Below are 15539 nucleotides of genomic sequence, written 5' to 3' on the forward strand. Positions count from 1 at the left end.
GCTGAGCTTCATGCTGCAGAAGAGAGACCACGATTGAGGTGAGGCGATAGGAGCATGTGGATCTGGGGATCAGGTTCTGGCAAGGGCGGAGGGGAAGGGGGAGAAGGAGCAAAATCTGGAGACAAAGTGGAAGGAGGAGACAAGAAGACCAAGGAAGATCACTTCAGGCTGGTGCTGAGAGACCATGCTGACCGAGGCCTCAACTTCACTTGGCGCACAAGCGACCTCGAGAACGCCAGGAAGTCGCTGCATGCCAAACTTGCAAGCCTGGTGACCTGCCCTCCGGAAGCATCGAGTCCCCTCGGGGCGGATAGCAGTGAGCGAAGAAATGCAGACAGCCCGAGCATGGAGCTTCGGGGTCAAGAGGAGCGGAGGGTTCCAGTGGAGGCCTATCAGAGTGAGGCAGATCTCCTCAGCAACGTGGTGATGGTCAAGATAGAGAAAGTTGCAACGAGCGACAAGAGTCGTGTGATCAAGTCGCTGCCTCTTGACACCGCGAGCTTTGACAGCATCACCAGTTTGCGGGTTCTGGGAGCTGAGGTCGACCTGGAGAGCAACGTGAAGCCCTTGGTGCGGAGCTCGCTGCAGGTTCTCGGCCTCTCGGGGCAGAAGGCTGCCAACGACAAGCTGCTTGACTTCATTCAGCCCGCACTCTCTCCTTCCCTCACCTCCCTCTCCCTCCGGAGGAATCAGCTCAAGTCCTTCCCCGCCTCCTCCTTCAGCTGCCTGGCGAACCTGCGCGAGCTGGACCTGAGCGACAACTTTCTGCTGGACATCTCCCCCTCCCTCTTCGTCCAGTGCCCCCGGCTGGAGTCGCTGAACCTGCAGAACAACCCGCGGCTGACGGTGAGGGAGCTCGACTTCCGCGCATGCAAGCTGCGGACGCTGCTGCTGGGGCTGATCCAGCTGGACTACCTGCCGAGCCTGGCGCACCTCTCGACCCTGACGGAGCTCTCGCTGTTCTCGCTCTACATCAAGGCCAGGGCGCCGAGGCGGGACCCCCGTCGCTTCTTCGAGGCTCTTGCGGTGCACGTGGAGCTGCTCAAGGCAGGATCGAGTGCCATCAAGCTCTTCCCCTCTAGCAAGGAGGCTCGGACCGAGCTGCGCTCCTCCCTCGTCCCCGTCCTGCGCTCCTCCTCCTCCTGGCATGCTCTGCTAGGGGCGCTGCTGGCCTGCATTGCAAACGAGAAGATGTACCGGGCCCTCATCTCCTCCGACATCGCCGGCACCTCCGGCCTGCATCACCTGCTGGCCATGTGCGAGGGCTCGGAGCCGCTGGCCCTGGACGCGTGTGTAGCCGTGAGCAAGCTGTGCGACCATGAGGAGCAGGCGATGGAGCTGCTGGAGCTCCAGATCGTCGAGCGATTCTGTGAGGTGCTGTCCTCCGAGCACAACTCCGTCGCCCTCAAGCTGTTCGTCCTCCTCACCCTCCGGTCCATGGCAGGATGCAGCCAGCAGGTGTGCGGGGCGATGCTGGCGGACAGCAGAGAGACGAGCAGGAGGCTGCGGTACGAGCACTACGACATGGGGATCAGCTTGCGGTACGACATCGTGTCTCAGACGCTACTCAAGATGCTCAAGGGGAACGAGGCCGATCGATCCCTTGAGCGCGAGGCCCTCGGCCTGCTGGGCGACCTCGCGTTCCACTCCTCCCACCGCCGGCTCCTGCTGGGCGACGCGCGGATGCTCGCGACCGTTCGATCCCTGACGGAGACGGTGAAGGACAAGGTGTATCAGTCTCCTTGCAAGGAGAGAGGAGGAAAGGTGATCCTCCCCTCCTCCTCCTCCTCCTCCTCCTCCCCTCGTGGGCTGCTCAAGGACTCGTTCGCTTCTTCCCCGTCCAAGGACTTGGGTGACGCCGACGGCGTGCGGTTCTACGAGGAAGCGCCGAGCTCTGTGCTCAGCCCGAGAATCTTCAGCCCGATCCCAGCAGAGAAGGAGAAGCACCGGACGCTCTTGCACGGGGAGGGGATGAGAATGGAGGCGCCCAGCGAGGAGGCGGTCCTAGCGGCAGCTCTGCGAGTGCTGGCGATCCTGGGAGACAACCAGACGCTGAGCAGAGCGACGAGGCTGTCTCCCATCGTCGAGCACCGCGGGCTGCGGATCCTCTCGGTTGACGGAGGAGGAGTGAAGGGGATCGCAAGCATCCGCATCCTCCAGCGCCTCGAGCGAGCATGCGGGCAGCCGCTGTACTCGCTCTTCGACCTGGTGGCTGGCACGAGCGCCGGGGGGATTATCGCATCTGCCATGGGCAACAAGCTCAACATGACGGAAGCTGAGAAGATCTACCGCGCCATCACTCGCAAGGCCTTCTCCCTCCCCCGCGACAAGGACAAGCTCAACAACTCCCAGGGAGCGCAGCCTGCGGGAGCAGGAGGAGCAGGAGGACCAGCGGCAGCAGCTGGGGCAGGAGGGGCAGGAGGGATCCAGAATGTGCTGGTGAGGGAGGAGCTGCTGAAGGAAGAGCTGCAGGGAGGGGAGGGGAGCACGTCGTGGTGGACGAAGCTCGTTCAGAGCGGGTCGAGCATGAGGAGGGTGCTGTTCCAGGGGGCCAAGTACGACGCGGGGCCGCTGATGCAGGTGCTGCAATCTCAGTTCGGGGAGGCAGTAAGCCGCAGGATGATTGAGGCGAGTCTGGACCCGCACGCGTGCAAGACAGCAGTAGTGTCCACCCTCGTGTCCGAGCGGCCGATCCGGCCGTACGTGTTCCGCTCCTACCAGCTGCCGCCGGGGATGAAGGAGAGCTTTCCCGGTCGGTCGAGCTCGACGTGGCTGGAGGCGATGAGAGCGTCGTCGGCTGCCCCCTACTTCTTCGACGAGTTTGTGTCCGACGGGGAGAGGCTGCAGGATGGCGCGATCGTGACCAACAACCCGGCGGTGGTGGCGGTACACGAGGCGCAGCGACTGTGGCCGGGGAGAGCGATGGAGCTGATGGTGTCGGTGGGGACGGGGAAGGGGCCGCCGGTGAGGAGGGAGGTGAAGCCCAGCAGCAGCGGGATCGGGATGATGATGGAGACGTTCGGAGAGCTCATGGTTGAGGCGGCGACGAGCTCGGAGAGGGTGGCAGAGGCGTTCGAGGTTCTCTCCCCCATGATCCCCGGCATGTCGATCTTCCGGCTGCAGGTGGAGGACGAGCGATGCAACGTGGAGATCGACGACATCAAGCAGGAGACGCTGATGGGGATCGAGCAGGCGGCTGAAGAGTTCATGGAGGACAACATCGCTACCATGGAGGAGATAGCCTGCATCCTCCGCTCCTGCGCTCCTTCCATGGCTGGCCATCATCAGGAGGACGAGGACGAGGACGAGGACGAGAAGGAGGAAGGGGGAGGAGGAGGGAGAAAGAGGAAGGGGCCTTCGCCTATCAATGACTCCTCCTTCATGCTGCGGGAGGTTCTGAACGAGCGGCCGCTGGGCAAGCATGGGATAGGATCGAAGCTGCGGGCTCTCTTCTTAGAGTCGCTGCTGCCATGCGAGGAGGGGCAGGGACGGGACATGGTTGAGATGTTTGCCAGGATGGAGGTCCCCTCCCAGCTCCTGTCCTTCCATGAGGGGGTCCTCACCAGGACCTGCAAGGCCGTCTCCTCCTCCTCCTCTGACTTGAGCGTCAGCGGCGAGCAGGAGCTCGATATCTCCTTCCTCCTCCGCGTCCTCCACCGCTCCACCGCCAACGTCGTTCAGATCGAATGTGAGAGGAACATTCGCTCCTTCCACCCCCTCCTCTCCCTCGTCCTCCTCTTCCTCGTCCTCGACCTCCCACCAACTCTCCCTCTCCGTCCCTCTTTCCTCCCTACACTCTCCCTCCTCTTCCTCTCTGGTGACTCTGCTCTGATAGGCGACACCCTAAAGTCCGGCGGAGATCTCATCCTGTCCTGGTGCTCGGAGCAGGTCGCCCCTTGAAGTCAGCAAGAGGATGCTGACGCTGCCGCAGGTTCTTCTGTCCATCGAGGACGCCATGTCCATCCTGCACTCCAGCTCCTCCCATGCCGACCAGGCCATCTCGCTCATGGCAGAGGGGAGGGAAGAGGAGGATGAAGAGGAGGAGGTGGACAACGGAGGGGAGGGAGGTGGAGAGGGTGTCCCAGCAGTGGAAGTGAGAGGGTGCGAGGTGGAAGAAGCGAACGGGATTTACCTGCAGACGCCAGAGGAGCACGGGAGGAGGAGAATCTACCGGCACACCTCCGGGCTCTTCCTCCTCCTCTTCCACGAGCAGGCGGACAGAAGGCTGAGGGGAAACGTGTGGATGGTCAAACCCTGCGAGGCAGGAGAGAAGTACCTTGGCTGTCTCCGCTCCTCCCCCTCCCGCTCCTCCTTCTCCCCCCACCAGCCGCGAGCATGGCAGAGCTTCAACGGCCTGCGGTTTGTGGACGACACGGGGGGGAGGGTGAGGGTGAGTGCGATTGAGTATGAAGATGCGGTGGATGCGAGTCACGAAGAAGAAGCGACGGGAGAGGAGGAAGACAACAAGGAGGAGGACAAGGAGCAGGGAGAGGAGGAGGAGGGGAAGGAGGAGGGAACAAAGGGGGCAGTTGAAATGGACGACATAAGGGCTCAGGCAGCACAACAAGGAGAGACGGAGGAGGATCAGGAGGGTCTAAAGGGGACAGAAACGGAGCAGCAGCAGCAGCAGCAGCAGCATGTCTGCACAAGTGATGATGAAGGTATTGCTCGCTTGCTCCTTTCGCCTGCTGATATGCTGAATGACTTCCCAGCTCCTCGACCCGTTGGTAGAGAAGAGCAGGAGCAGGAGCAGGAGCAGGAGAAGAAAGAGGAGGCGCAGGGAGAGAGAGAGGTTGCTGAGGAGGTAACGGAGGAGGAACAGGCAGTGGAGGAGGTGGGCAGAGAAAGGATGCCAACGGTTTGTGCGGGTGGCGATGGAGAGGGAGCTGTATTTGACATGCAGAAAGAGCAGCAAGAGCGTGAAAGAAAAGAGGAGGAGAGGCGGGAGGAAGACAGGGAGGAGGAGGAGGACGACGACGACGATTGGGAGGAAGACAGGAAGGAGGGGAAGGAGGAGGAAGAGGAGGAAGACAGGACAGTAGACGAGGAAGAGGAGGAGCGAGGGGTTCAGCAGAAGTTGGAGGAAAGTTGTTTTCCTTCTCTCGCTGGGACTCGCGGGTGCTCGCGTGAGGTTGACCTGACGGACGTGAAGAAGCTGATCGAGGTGTTGGAGGCGAACAGGTGAGGCAGGGAGAGGAAAGGAGGAGAAAGAAGTGAAAGAGGAAGAGACAGAGGTGGAAGAGGTGGTTTTGGTGGTGATTTGAGGTGCAGGACGGTCCATACGTCTCCGGTAGAGAAATGGATCTTCCGAGGCTGCCAAATGAAACTGGAGGAGGAGGAGGGGGAAGGAGAAGCAGGAGCAGGAGCAGGCGGGCGAGTCCTGCATGCTAACGACCGCATTTTCCTCTTCTCCAAGTACAGGGCGAGACAGATTGCTTCATGGGAGAGTGTGCTGGAAGCTAGCTCGGGGAGGAAGAGCCCTTTCCATGGTTGCCCTCTCTCCCTCCTCTCCCCCTCCCCCCACTTCCTCCTCCTCCTCCTCCTCCTCCTCCTTTCCTTGTCTCTGCTCGACCTCGACCTCTCCTACCCTTTCTCCTTCGTCTTCCCTTCTTGCCTTCTTTCAACCTCGACCTCCTCCTTCCTCGTTCATCCTTTCCTTAGTCTCTGTTCGCTCTCCTCGTTTCTCTCCCTCCTCTCTATCAAGTCGATCTCCTTCCCTGTACCTCCCTCCCTCGCTCCCTCTTTTCTTAGCACAACCCCTGACTCTCCTCTCAGACAAGGTGGTGGTACTGCGGCACGCGATTCCCTTCAGGAAGGCGAGGATGCTAATGTCTGCGGGGGCCGCGTCCGTCGTCATGCCGGCTCGTCCGCTCCCACCCTGCGAGAGGATGGAGAAGCTGCGAGTCTTCTACGCGTCTCTGCTGCAGGTCCTGAGGGGGCAGCGAGGGAGGAGGGGGGGGGAGATGGGAGGACGGCAAGACAGGGGAGGGGAAGGGAGGGGAGGGAGTACGGGAAGGCATGGGTGGAACTGAGGGGGGTGCGGGGAGTTGTTTCGTTGCCTGACAGCCCGACAGGGCAAAAGTGCTCCCATGGCAGCAGCAGAAGCCAACTCAACCGATGTCTTCCTTTCTTGCGTGTACTGATCCCTCTCTCCCACCGTCCCTTGACCTCTCGCCTCCCTTCCTCTTCCCCCCCCTTTCCCCACATCTCCTTCCTTTCATTTCACGTGCCCTCTTGCCTTGCCTTGTGCCTCTAGCAGGCACGAGGAGGCAGTTTTTTGTAATGTGAACATATGTACATGCTACGAAACTTCCTCTCTCCTCTCTTCCTCCAGCTGCCCTGCTCCTTCCAGCTCCCTCCTCCGCTCTTCCCCTCTGCCTCTCCCTTCCAGACACTAGCTCATCTCTTCGACGCCATCAATACATCCTGTGCGATCACTTCTGCCCAGAACTTTGAGGCCCCACCTGTATCCTCGTAGATCCCCAGCCCGTGATCGCAGCCTGCCAGGTACCTAGGAGCTGTGAGACGAAACGGGAAGGAGAGCAGAAGGGTGGATGAAAAATTCAACATGCGGAAGAGAAGCAAGAAGCTGATGTAGCACCAGCATCAGCACCAGCACCAGCACCAGCACCAGCACCAGCACCAGCACCAGCACCAGCACCAGTACCAGCACCAGCCCCAGCCCCAGCCCCAGCACCAGCACCAGCACTCGTTCATCTCACCTCAACTTGCACGATGAGTGCTGGATGCGCTTGAGAGCTGAGAAGAATCGGAAAGAGGAGGAGACAGGAACCTGCGGGAGGGAGTGAGGCAGGAGGGAGCAACCAGGGTTGACCCACAACTACATCGTCGGTGCCGTGGAGGAGGAGGACGGGAGGGAGGCAACGGGAAAGTCTGCAGTGAAGGTGAACGATGCGGAAGAATCAAAAGTCCCACACACCTCAACCCTTCCTCTCCTCGGAGATCCTGAGAGATAAAAAGATTGTCACCCTGGGAAAGAAGAGCGACGACAGGACAGGACAGGACAGGACAGGACGGCAGGACAAGGAGGAGAGAACGAAAGATTATCATGAGTGCAGAGGAGAAAGGAAAGAGGGGAAGAGGAGAACGAAGAGCACAGCAGAGGAGGAGTCGACCTCCACCAGCTTCGATGGAGAGTTGTTGTCCCATAACGATCGATCTGCTCCCATGACCGGATCCGCCAACCCTGCGGTAGTGAAGAGATTCTTCTTCCTTCCGCACATCGGACTAGACAGCATGAGGTCATCAGGACTCAAAACGCAATCAGCAATTCCCCTCTCCCTCTCCCTCTCCCTCTCCCCCGCCTCTCCTCCTCCCTCCCCCTCTCCCCCCCTCCTCCCTCTGCCTCTGCCTCTGCCTCTGCCTCCCTCTCCCTCTCCCTCTTCTCCTCCCTCTACCTCCCTTTCTCCTCCTCCCTTTTGCTCCCCCTCTCCCTCTCCCTCTCTCATCCTCCATCTTCTAACTCTCCCTGGCAGCATCTTCCCTGGCGTCTTTATCCCTCCCTCCTTCGTTAGCTGTATCACCTCACTTCCGAAACTCCCCTCGTCGCTTCGTGCTCGAAATGATCCGAGATATGGTAGACTCCTGCAGACCATGAGCGCATTCCCTCCCTCCCTCCCTCCCTCCCTCCCTCCTCCTTCACACCACTCAATCCGACGAGAGCAGACAAGTCCGAGCAGGACCACCCGAGGAAGCTTCCTTCCTCAGCCCTCAGCCCCGCCTCGCTCAGTGCTCGCCTCACCACCGCCATGGCGCACAAATGAGCTCCTGCTGAGTGACCCATGAGGATGAGAGGAGTTTGCTCCTTCGACCTCTGCATAATGAACGTTTTGGTCCAGGCTATCGCTCTACAAACATCGTCCACCATCTCCGAGCAGTTTCCTTCAGGATGTAACGTGTAGTTGATGACTATTACTGTGCTGTGTTTCAACGATCTTGAGGGCTGTTGCGCGAAGTAGAGTTTCTTGCCCGAGTACCATGCTCCTCCATGAACATACAGAACCACAGAATCCCCGAGGCCAGTGCGATTGTGAGGGAGGTAGACGTCAAGGACTCTTCGTTCCTTGTCCCCGTATCGCACGTCCTTCAAGACCCTGTCATGTCTTTGCGCCAGGATACATCGGAGAAGGAAGGGGATCTTGGACAGGTAGAAGAGGAGAGAGGAGACGATCAGAGAGGTCTGCTTGACCATGCTCGAGCTCGTCACTCTCTCCGCTATGGGCGCTACGCGCGTGACCGCCCATCGCAATCCTTTCCCGACCACCTCCATGGCGGCACAGCAGATACACCCTTTACTCAAAGTTAAGTTAAAATCAGTACGAGGACAATCAGGAGAGTCGAGGAGGCTGGTGACCCCAGACTGAGAAACTCAGTAGACAGCGACAACCAACCCCAATCCTGCCGACTGCTGTCCCCCGTCATCCCATCAGGCGGGCCCGGCCCGGCCCCCGATCAGTGCCCGGTGACCCGGCACTCCACCGTGTCAGTCGGCTTCCCGGCGATCATCATTCCGAACTTGAAGGAAGTTGGCAAGTCACGACCGTACAGTGAGTCACAGTAACGAATGGTACAGTTCAACTTCATTGAACAGGCTGAGCCCCGGCTCCGCGGCCCGGTGGCTGCGTGACTGCCCGCCGGGCGGCCCATAACTGGCCCCCGGCTAACGGAAGTTTGAGTAAAGTAAGGTGGCCCGCCGCGGTGCCGGGCCTCACATGATTCTGCGGCCGTGGAGGTTTAAGAGCTCAAAGTTCAAGTACCGCCGGGGCGCGCCAAGCGGGGCCCCGTCAGGGCAACCACGGCATGCACGGAACTTTACCCAAAGTTCAAGGTTGGTTGAGTACCGTACGGTGGGGCCGGGCCGCCGGGCCCTGGCTCCGAGGCCCGGAGGCTCCGAGGAGCGGCTCCGTGACCGTATCGGACCGGACAGTCACTCAGTGACTGTGTGCCAGTGCCGATCGCCTGAGTATAGTGCCATTGGAACTTCCGAGTTCCGAGTCATCATTTCGAAACCGGCGGCGCCGCGCGGCGGCCCGGTCACTGAGTCACCCGTGACCGGGTCCGAGTCGCAGCGGCGCGGCGCCGGGCACTCGGTGATAGGCAGCCGGACCGTACTGGGAGTCGGAACTTGCCTTTGGAATGACGCACGCCCCTTCAAGTTCGGCTGACAGTCACTTGTCACGGTCGCCGGGGAGTCAGCATGCCGCACAGTCCACCACGGGTCAAGGGTGGACACTCAGTCACCGTACGGTACGCCGTACGGTAATAATAACACACAGTGGCACGGTTGAAGAGGTCGGTTGCGGAGGACGGTACCGTATACTAGAAAGCCCCCGATTCACTTAAGGTTAAGTTAACGCTCTTCACAATTGACTCTTTTATTACTACACAATGATGATTTAGACCTGCAGTAGAGACTTTTGACCCTCTCTAATAATGAAAGGGGAAACTCCGAGGCATGCGGCCCCCCCGGCCAAACATTGACAGTCAAAGGCTATGGTACTTCGACTTAGAGCGCCACTTAGGGTATCCTCAACCTTGAGAGCACTTGGGGCGGCAAGCAAAGAGAGCAGATGCGACCGAGAGGGGCAGAGGGAGGGAGGGAGGGAGGGAGGGTACAAGAGGAGAGGACGCATGCAGGTTCCACACAACCAGCTCTCTATGACTGATACCACCACGACCAACGTCCGCGTCTTTCCGAGGAGGAAACCTCTGCAGCACCTGATGGTCCATCAGCGTAGAAGGGGGCAGGGAGTGAACGTCGAGTACTCCACCCTAGCTCGTTTGTTCCACCTCCCCCAGACTCACGCGGCCTCTTCTCTGGTAGCTTCATCCTTGCTCTGACCTGCTTTCCTCTGACTGCCTTGTCTCTAGCAACTCTCTCTCACTGCCTTCAAGAGCGCTTGCCGGAGGCTCGGAATTCCCCGCTGGCCATACGAGCGGAAATCGCGGCAGGACAAGGCGGCCGAAGAGGTCCGGAGTAAGAGGAAGCAAGCGCAGGCAGCCGTAGCGATCAGATGGGAGGACGAGGAGGTGGCGGCGTTGGACCCAACATGGATCGACTGGTTCATATCGGCGAGCGAGAGCGCGGGGCTGGAGTGATAGTGCAGTAGAAGGATGTTTGCACATGTACAGTAGGAGAGATGTCAATTACAATCATATCAAACCATCACCATCTTGTGCTGGCTCTCTGTCGCTGCCCTGCAGCATCGTAGAGGATAAACTCTCTGTAATTGTGCAGCCAGGCGGACGGGTGAGTGTTGCTGGTGACTCCGATGACGGAGTCGTGAGGACCGGAGTCAGCGCTGGCAAGAGGAAGCCTCGTGTTGGGCATCGGCTGCTCGGCCTCGTAGGGCATTCCCAGCACAGCTCGGATGAGGAACTTGATGGAGCAGATGCCGCGGGAGTCAGGCCGACAGTACTCGTCGCTCTTGCTGGAGTTCTCAGCGAGGTAGATGCCAGCTCCGAACAACTTAGCCTCCCATGCTGCAGACTCGCTCGTCGAGCCCGCAGGAGAGGATGGCGTCAACGACGTTATGCCGAGTGCCATGGAAGAGGTACACCTCGTTGCTCGTCTTGTCCTGCAGCAGCTCCCGCTTCATCCAGTCTTACCACCCCGGAGGACAGAAGCATCTTCTGCTGACTACTCAGCTCAGTCTCTCTCTCGCTGATCTCCTCCTTACTAACTTGCTGACCAGCACGTCTCGAGCCGCCTCGTCCGCAAGCACTAGCAAGGAAGAAGCTCTGTCATCATCTCGAGTCCGATCAATGATCATCCTCTACGAGTACATGACCGGCGGTCTACTTGAACTCATGCCCGAGGTTCCGAAGTTCTTTGAACTCGGAAAGTTTTTATTAAAAATTGAAGGGATTTTTTCACGTCCGCCCCAGAGAGGTTTGTTTCTCATGTGAGAGGCAGCAAACCTTGATTAGAGCTGATAACTATGGCAGGAATACAGCGCAGGGAAAGCACGGAAAGCAATGTAGGAGGAAGAGAGATAGGAGAGGAGAGCAGGCAAAGACATGATATGGCCTTGATCTCGAAAGTCTCTAGTTCCTATCATGAAAGTGCACTTGTTGAGTATGTACAGAAGTCGAAGCATAGAGTTCCATGAAACCTCTAATGAAAGATTTTACTTGCTTCACCTGGAAGATTTTACTAGTGAACTAGAAAAAATCTTTCATTTCACCTAAGACTCTCACTTGATCTTATGTCTCCTCACAGATCGTTCGGCATGTCGGATATCGTTGTTATTTTGATTCGATCGAACCTCGTCAACTTGTGGCAGGAGGCGCATGCTGTGCCCAACAATCAGAAGGAGCTTCGAGAACTCGCGACGGAGGTGAAGGAGATGGTCGACCTTGTACTTGATCGAGACCATCAGCAACTCGACGAGGAGCGAAAGTCTCTCCTTGACTCGGCTCTCAACCATCTCTGCTGCCTCCTGTCCTCCATACGTCACTTCATAAGGAAGAAAGGCGAGGGCCGATCTCTCGACCCTTCTCCTCGTGATCGTCTCATGGGCAGCGCACGCAAGCTCGAGGCTGAGCTGGCAGGCAAGAGGTCGGAAGTGTTCTCAGCTGTGTATAACCTCAGCTGTGCTCTTGCTGGGCATGTTGGGGAGTTAGAAAGTAACCCCACGTACAGCAAGATGAAAGCAGCCGCAGATTGGGTGTCGTGCGATGCTTCAGACGTCAGCCAGGCAGAGCAGCGACCGTGGGCTCTCGACCCTTGGAAGCTTGAGGTGGAGACTACTGGACGAGGGAAACCCAAGAGGATTCTCGGCACAGGAGCCTTCACGGTCGTGTACCAGGCGACGTATGAAGGGGCTGAGGTGGTCGTGAAGGAGCCGCATGACACTCAAGTGATCGATGGCGATGAGTCGACGCGCAAGGCGTTCATGAAGGAGGCGATGCTGCTCTTCAGCATGTCTCACCTCAACGTCAGTAACCTGGTCGGCGCCATCCTGTCGGACGAGCACGGAGACTCTTGCTACCTGCTGGTGACGGAGGCGCTGCTTCAGCCTCTCGATCGCTTCATCGAGCTGATTCTTAGACCTGCCGGTGCGAACGAGCAGCAGGCCAGAGGTCGCGCGATCATGCAGGGGCTGGCGGACGGGCTGACGTACCTGCACGCGCATGAGATCGTTCACGGGGACCTGCAGCCTAAGAACGTCAAGGTGGAGGCCAACGACGTCGCGAAGCTCGTGGGGTTCGAGCTCGTGAAAGTGAAGCAGCTGGTCGCCTCGTCGTCAGAGTCCGTGAAGCAGGGACATGTGTGCTGGATGTCTCCTGAACAGAAGAGAGGAGGGAGCGCGACGTTGGCGTCGGACGTGTACTCGCTCGGCCTTGTCATGTCGTACGTGATGACGCGCGAGAAGCTGGCGGCTAGCGTGGAGAAACAGGAGGAGGGATCGAAAGAGCTCCAAGGCGAGCAAGTGTGGAAGCAACTCATCCTGTGCTGCCTCGATAACGAGGCGTCGAAAAGGCCGACAGCAGCTGCTGTATCGATCAGTTTGTTGGCAGATCGCAATCTGCTGTTGGAAGCAAAGGGAATGAAGGGTATTCTGTCTTGTTATGCTGTTGATATACTGACTTTGCATGAAGTCAAGATCGGAAGCCAAAAAAATCAAAATATGCAAAATGATTCCATCGACACTCGGAAGGGGTATGGTGCTGCATCACATAAGAACAATGCCATCATGTTCGCTAAATGGGGAGAGATGAGATGCTTTTCAGGGGATACAAGTAAAGTAAAAAGAGTGTTAATCTCGCCGGATGCGACCTTGATCACGGCACAGACAGATGACAGTGCAACGAGGATATTGGAAATCAAGAGCGGGAAGAAGATCAGCTCGTTCCATGGATCACACTACTTCACAATGACATCACTTGCATCTGCAGCAGAAGAGTCCAATGAAGGAATTGTGACATCATGGGACTTGACCAGCGAGAAAGAGATCTGGCGCGTCAAGCAAAGCAGCAGCATCACATGTCTGATGATTGCACGTATGAGCAGGTCTGGAAGATACTACATCATCTCTGGGTCATCGGAGGGTACGGTGAGAGCAGGGGAGCTACTGAACAGGGGTGAAGTCTGGTGCTCGTCGGAGAAGAGCGACAGCATCACATGTCTCACGGCAGTGTATGACAATTTGACTGATCAAACAGTGTCAGGGTCATCAGATGGTGCTGTGAGGGCATGGGAGCTAAGCAGCGGGAAGGAGGTCTGGTGCTTCAAGGAAGACAGCAGCAGCATCACATGCCTGATGGCAGCGTCAAGGTCTTTCGAGAGGATGAATCAACACTTAATAGCCTCGGGGTCATCGGAGGGTACGGTGAGGGTGCTGGAGCTAAGCAGCGGGAAGCAGGTCTGGTGCTTCAAGGAAGACAGCAGCATCACATGCCTCACGGCAGCGAACTCGAATCAGGGCAGTGGGACACCTCAATACTACATCATCTCGGGGTCATCGGAGGGTACTGTGAGGGCATGGGAGCTAAGCAGCGGGAAGGAGGTCTGGTGCTTCAAGGAAGACAGCAGCAGCATCACATGCCTGATGGCAGCGAACTATTTGAATGGGTCTCAAACACACTACATCATCTCGGGGTCATCGGAGGGTACGGTGAGGGCATGGGAGCTAAGCAGCGGGAAGGTCTGGTGCTTCAAGGAAGACTGCAGCAGCATCACATGCCTGACGAAATGGATATTCAATTTCAATGGGACGAATCAATGCTGCATCATCTCGGGGTCATCGGAGGGTACTGTAAGGGTGCTGTGGCAAACCAGCGGGGCAGAGATCTCGTGCTTCAAGAAAAATAGCGGCGGCATCACATTCCTGACAGCATGGACCTGGTATGTTAGTGATACGGAGTATTACAACATTGTCTTGGCGGGGTCATCGGAGGGTACGGTGAGAGCATGGGAGCTAAAGAGCAAGAAGGAGATCTGGTGCTCTGAGCAAAATAGTGGCGACATGTGTCTGGCGACCATAAGCCTATGTACTGGTGGTAGGACGCAGCAACCCTACCTTTTCTCAGGATCATCGGAGGGTACTTTGAGAGCATGGGAAATACGCTGTGAGAAGGAGATCGGATATTTAAGAGAAGATACAAGTGGCGTAACAAGTGTGGTATGGACGGGGGATGGTAGGATGATGGTAGCTGCAGGGTCATCGAAGGGCAAAGTGAGAGCATGGGAGGGAGACAGCGGGAAGGAGATCGGATGCTTCGAGGGACATACGGGAGTTCTTACGATCGTGTCTTGGACGAGGGATGGAAAGATGATCGCAGCTGGATCATCGGACGGCTCTGTGAGGGTGTGGGAGACAAGCAGCGGGAAGGAGTTGAGATGCTTTCAAGATGTTAAGAGACGATTCTCACACCTCGCTTGGTCCAAGGATGGTAGTATGCTTGCGTCCAAGTTATCAAACGGCACCGCAAGGGTATGGGAGATCAGCAGCGGTGAGGAGATGAGATATTCTGCAAAGAATTCTGTGATTGTTACAAGCGTGTCATGGTCGGAGGACAGCAGGTTCATCGCCGCAGGGTCAAAAGATTGGACAGTGAGAGTGTGGGAGGTAAGAAGCAGCGAGCAGGTGCAATGCTTCAAGGGTCACGGGGAGCAAGCGACCTGTGTGGTGTGGTCGCGAGACGGAAGTATGCTCGCGTCAGGGTCAGAGGACATGACGGCGAGGGTGTGGGAGATGAGCAGCGGGAGGAGGGTGAGCTGCTGTACGGGACACAAAGGACGGGTGACATGCGTTGCCTGGTCGGAGAACGGGAGATTTCTTGCTTCAGGCTCGTCTGACTGCACGGTGAGGGTATGGGAGGCGAGGAGCGGCAAGGAGATCAGATGCTTCCGAGGACACACTGACTGTATCACGAGTGTGGTGTGGTCGGAGGACGGGAGCATGCTTGTGTCGGGGTCAGATGACACCACTGTGTTGGTGTGGGGAAACTTTTGATGCCATTCGGAAGTTCAAGTTGATCAGACTCATGAGGACGATAGTATCTATGATGTGTTGTCACTAAACTAGCATACTGCCTACAACCTTCCGAACCGTGACTATCATGAGGCCCGACTCGGATGATCGAGTCGATCATTACTCAGTGGACTGTGACATATACACGATCATTCACTAAGTCATGCCGCCGCCAGCACTCTGAGAGAATGTAACTGTATAGTAACGGATCTCAATTAAAGGCGCCGACTGCACTCAGTGATTCCACTTGCGCGCCGCGCTCCGGAGCGGCCTCCGAACTCCGGCAGGCGGCCCGGAGCCCGGAGTCGGACTGGCCCGGATCATCGCCCGGAACTCCGGGGTGACACGAGGGGGGATGCGGGGATCACTCCAGGGATACTCGAGGAATGGCGGAGCTCGAGGTGGACGCGCAGGACGTTGTGCGACTTATGCTGCAGTTCTGCAAGGAGAATGGACTGAAGGTGAGAGATAAGAGACGATCATGCTGATCCCTCCCTCCCTCCCTCCCTCCCTCCCTCCCCTCCCTCCCTCCCTCCCTCC

At 57.8% G+C, this 15539-nt stretch overlaps 7 protein-coding genes across 7 annotated transcripts in view; 5 read left to right on the plus strand and 2 right to left on the minus strand.

Annotated features, from left to right (window-relative positions):
* Window positions 1-54: 54 nt before the first annotated feature.
* Window positions 55-5185, plus strand: GUITHDRAFT_116702 (hypothetical protein; the record flags this gene model as incomplete). Its single annotated transcript, XM_005824046.1, has 3 exons — window positions 55-3688; window positions 3836-3888; window positions 3932-5185. The coding sequence occupies 3 exons, from the start codon at window positions 55-57 to the stop codon at window positions 5183-5185; spliced, it is 4941 nt and encodes a 1646-aa protein (XP_005824103.1).
* Window positions 5186-6399: 1214 nt separating this feature from the next.
* On the minus strand, window positions 6400-8290 carry GUITHDRAFT_145230 (hypothetical protein; the record flags this gene model as incomplete). Its single annotated transcript, XM_005824047.1, has 7 exons — window positions 6400-6511; window positions 6723-6793; window positions 6846-6894; window positions 6941-6990; window positions 7137-7248; window positions 7545-7605; window positions 7666-8290. The coding sequence occupies 7 exons, from the start codon at window positions 8288-8290 to the stop codon at window positions 6400-6402; spliced, it is 1080 nt and encodes a 359-aa protein (XP_005824104.1).
* Window positions 8291-9678: 1388 nt separating this feature from the next.
* On the plus strand, window positions 9679-10119 carry GUITHDRAFT_116704 (hypothetical protein; the record flags this gene model as incomplete). Its single annotated transcript, XM_005824048.1, has 2 exons — window positions 9679-9840; window positions 9892-10119. 2 exons carry the CDS (start codon window positions 9679-9681, stop codon window positions 10117-10119), a joined length of 390 nt encoding a protein of 129 aa, XP_005824105.1.
* A 67-nt stretch (window positions 10120-10186) lies between these two features.
* GUITHDRAFT_116705 (hypothetical protein) lies at window positions 10187-10567 on the minus strand (the record flags this gene model as incomplete). Its single annotated transcript, XM_005824049.1, has 1 exon — window positions 10187-10567. One exon carries the CDS (start codon window positions 10565-10567, stop codon window positions 10187-10189), a length of 381 nt encoding a protein of 126 aa, XP_005824106.1.
* Window positions 10568-11669: 1102 nt separating this feature from the next.
* On the plus strand, window positions 11670-12392 carry GUITHDRAFT_78403 (hypothetical protein; the record flags this gene model as incomplete). Its single annotated transcript, XM_005824050.1, has 1 exon — window positions 11670-12392. A coding segment is annotated over one exon (723 nt), but the record flags the coding sequence as incomplete, so codon positions are not given.
* Window positions 12393-13991: 1599 nt separating this feature from the next.
* On the plus strand, window positions 13992-14981 carry GUITHDRAFT_78413 (hypothetical protein; the record flags this gene model as incomplete). Its single annotated transcript, XM_005824051.1, has 1 exon — window positions 13992-14981. The coding sequence occupies one exon, from the start codon at window positions 13992-13994 to the stop codon at window positions 14979-14981; it is 990 nt and encodes a 329-aa protein (XP_005824108.1).
* A 404-nt stretch (window positions 14982-15385) lies between these two features.
* Window positions 15386-15539, plus strand: part of GUITHDRAFT_158624 (hypothetical protein) — a gene marked incomplete at both ends in the record, with an annotated part of 3008 nt that continues 2854 nt past the window's right edge. The window contains one exon of the mRNA XM_005824052.1: window positions 15386-15460. Coding sequence (XP_005824109.1) covers window positions 15386-15460 — 75 coding nt within the window. The remainder of the gene's footprint in view (window positions 15461-15539) is intronic.

This window comes from Guillardia theta, assembly GCF_000315625.1.
Source record: "Guillardia theta CCMP2712 unplaced genomic scaffold GUITHscaffold_99, whole genome shotgun sequence".
Lineage (NCBI taxonomy): Eukaryota > Cryptophyceae > Pyrenomonadales > Geminigeraceae > Guillardia > Guillardia theta.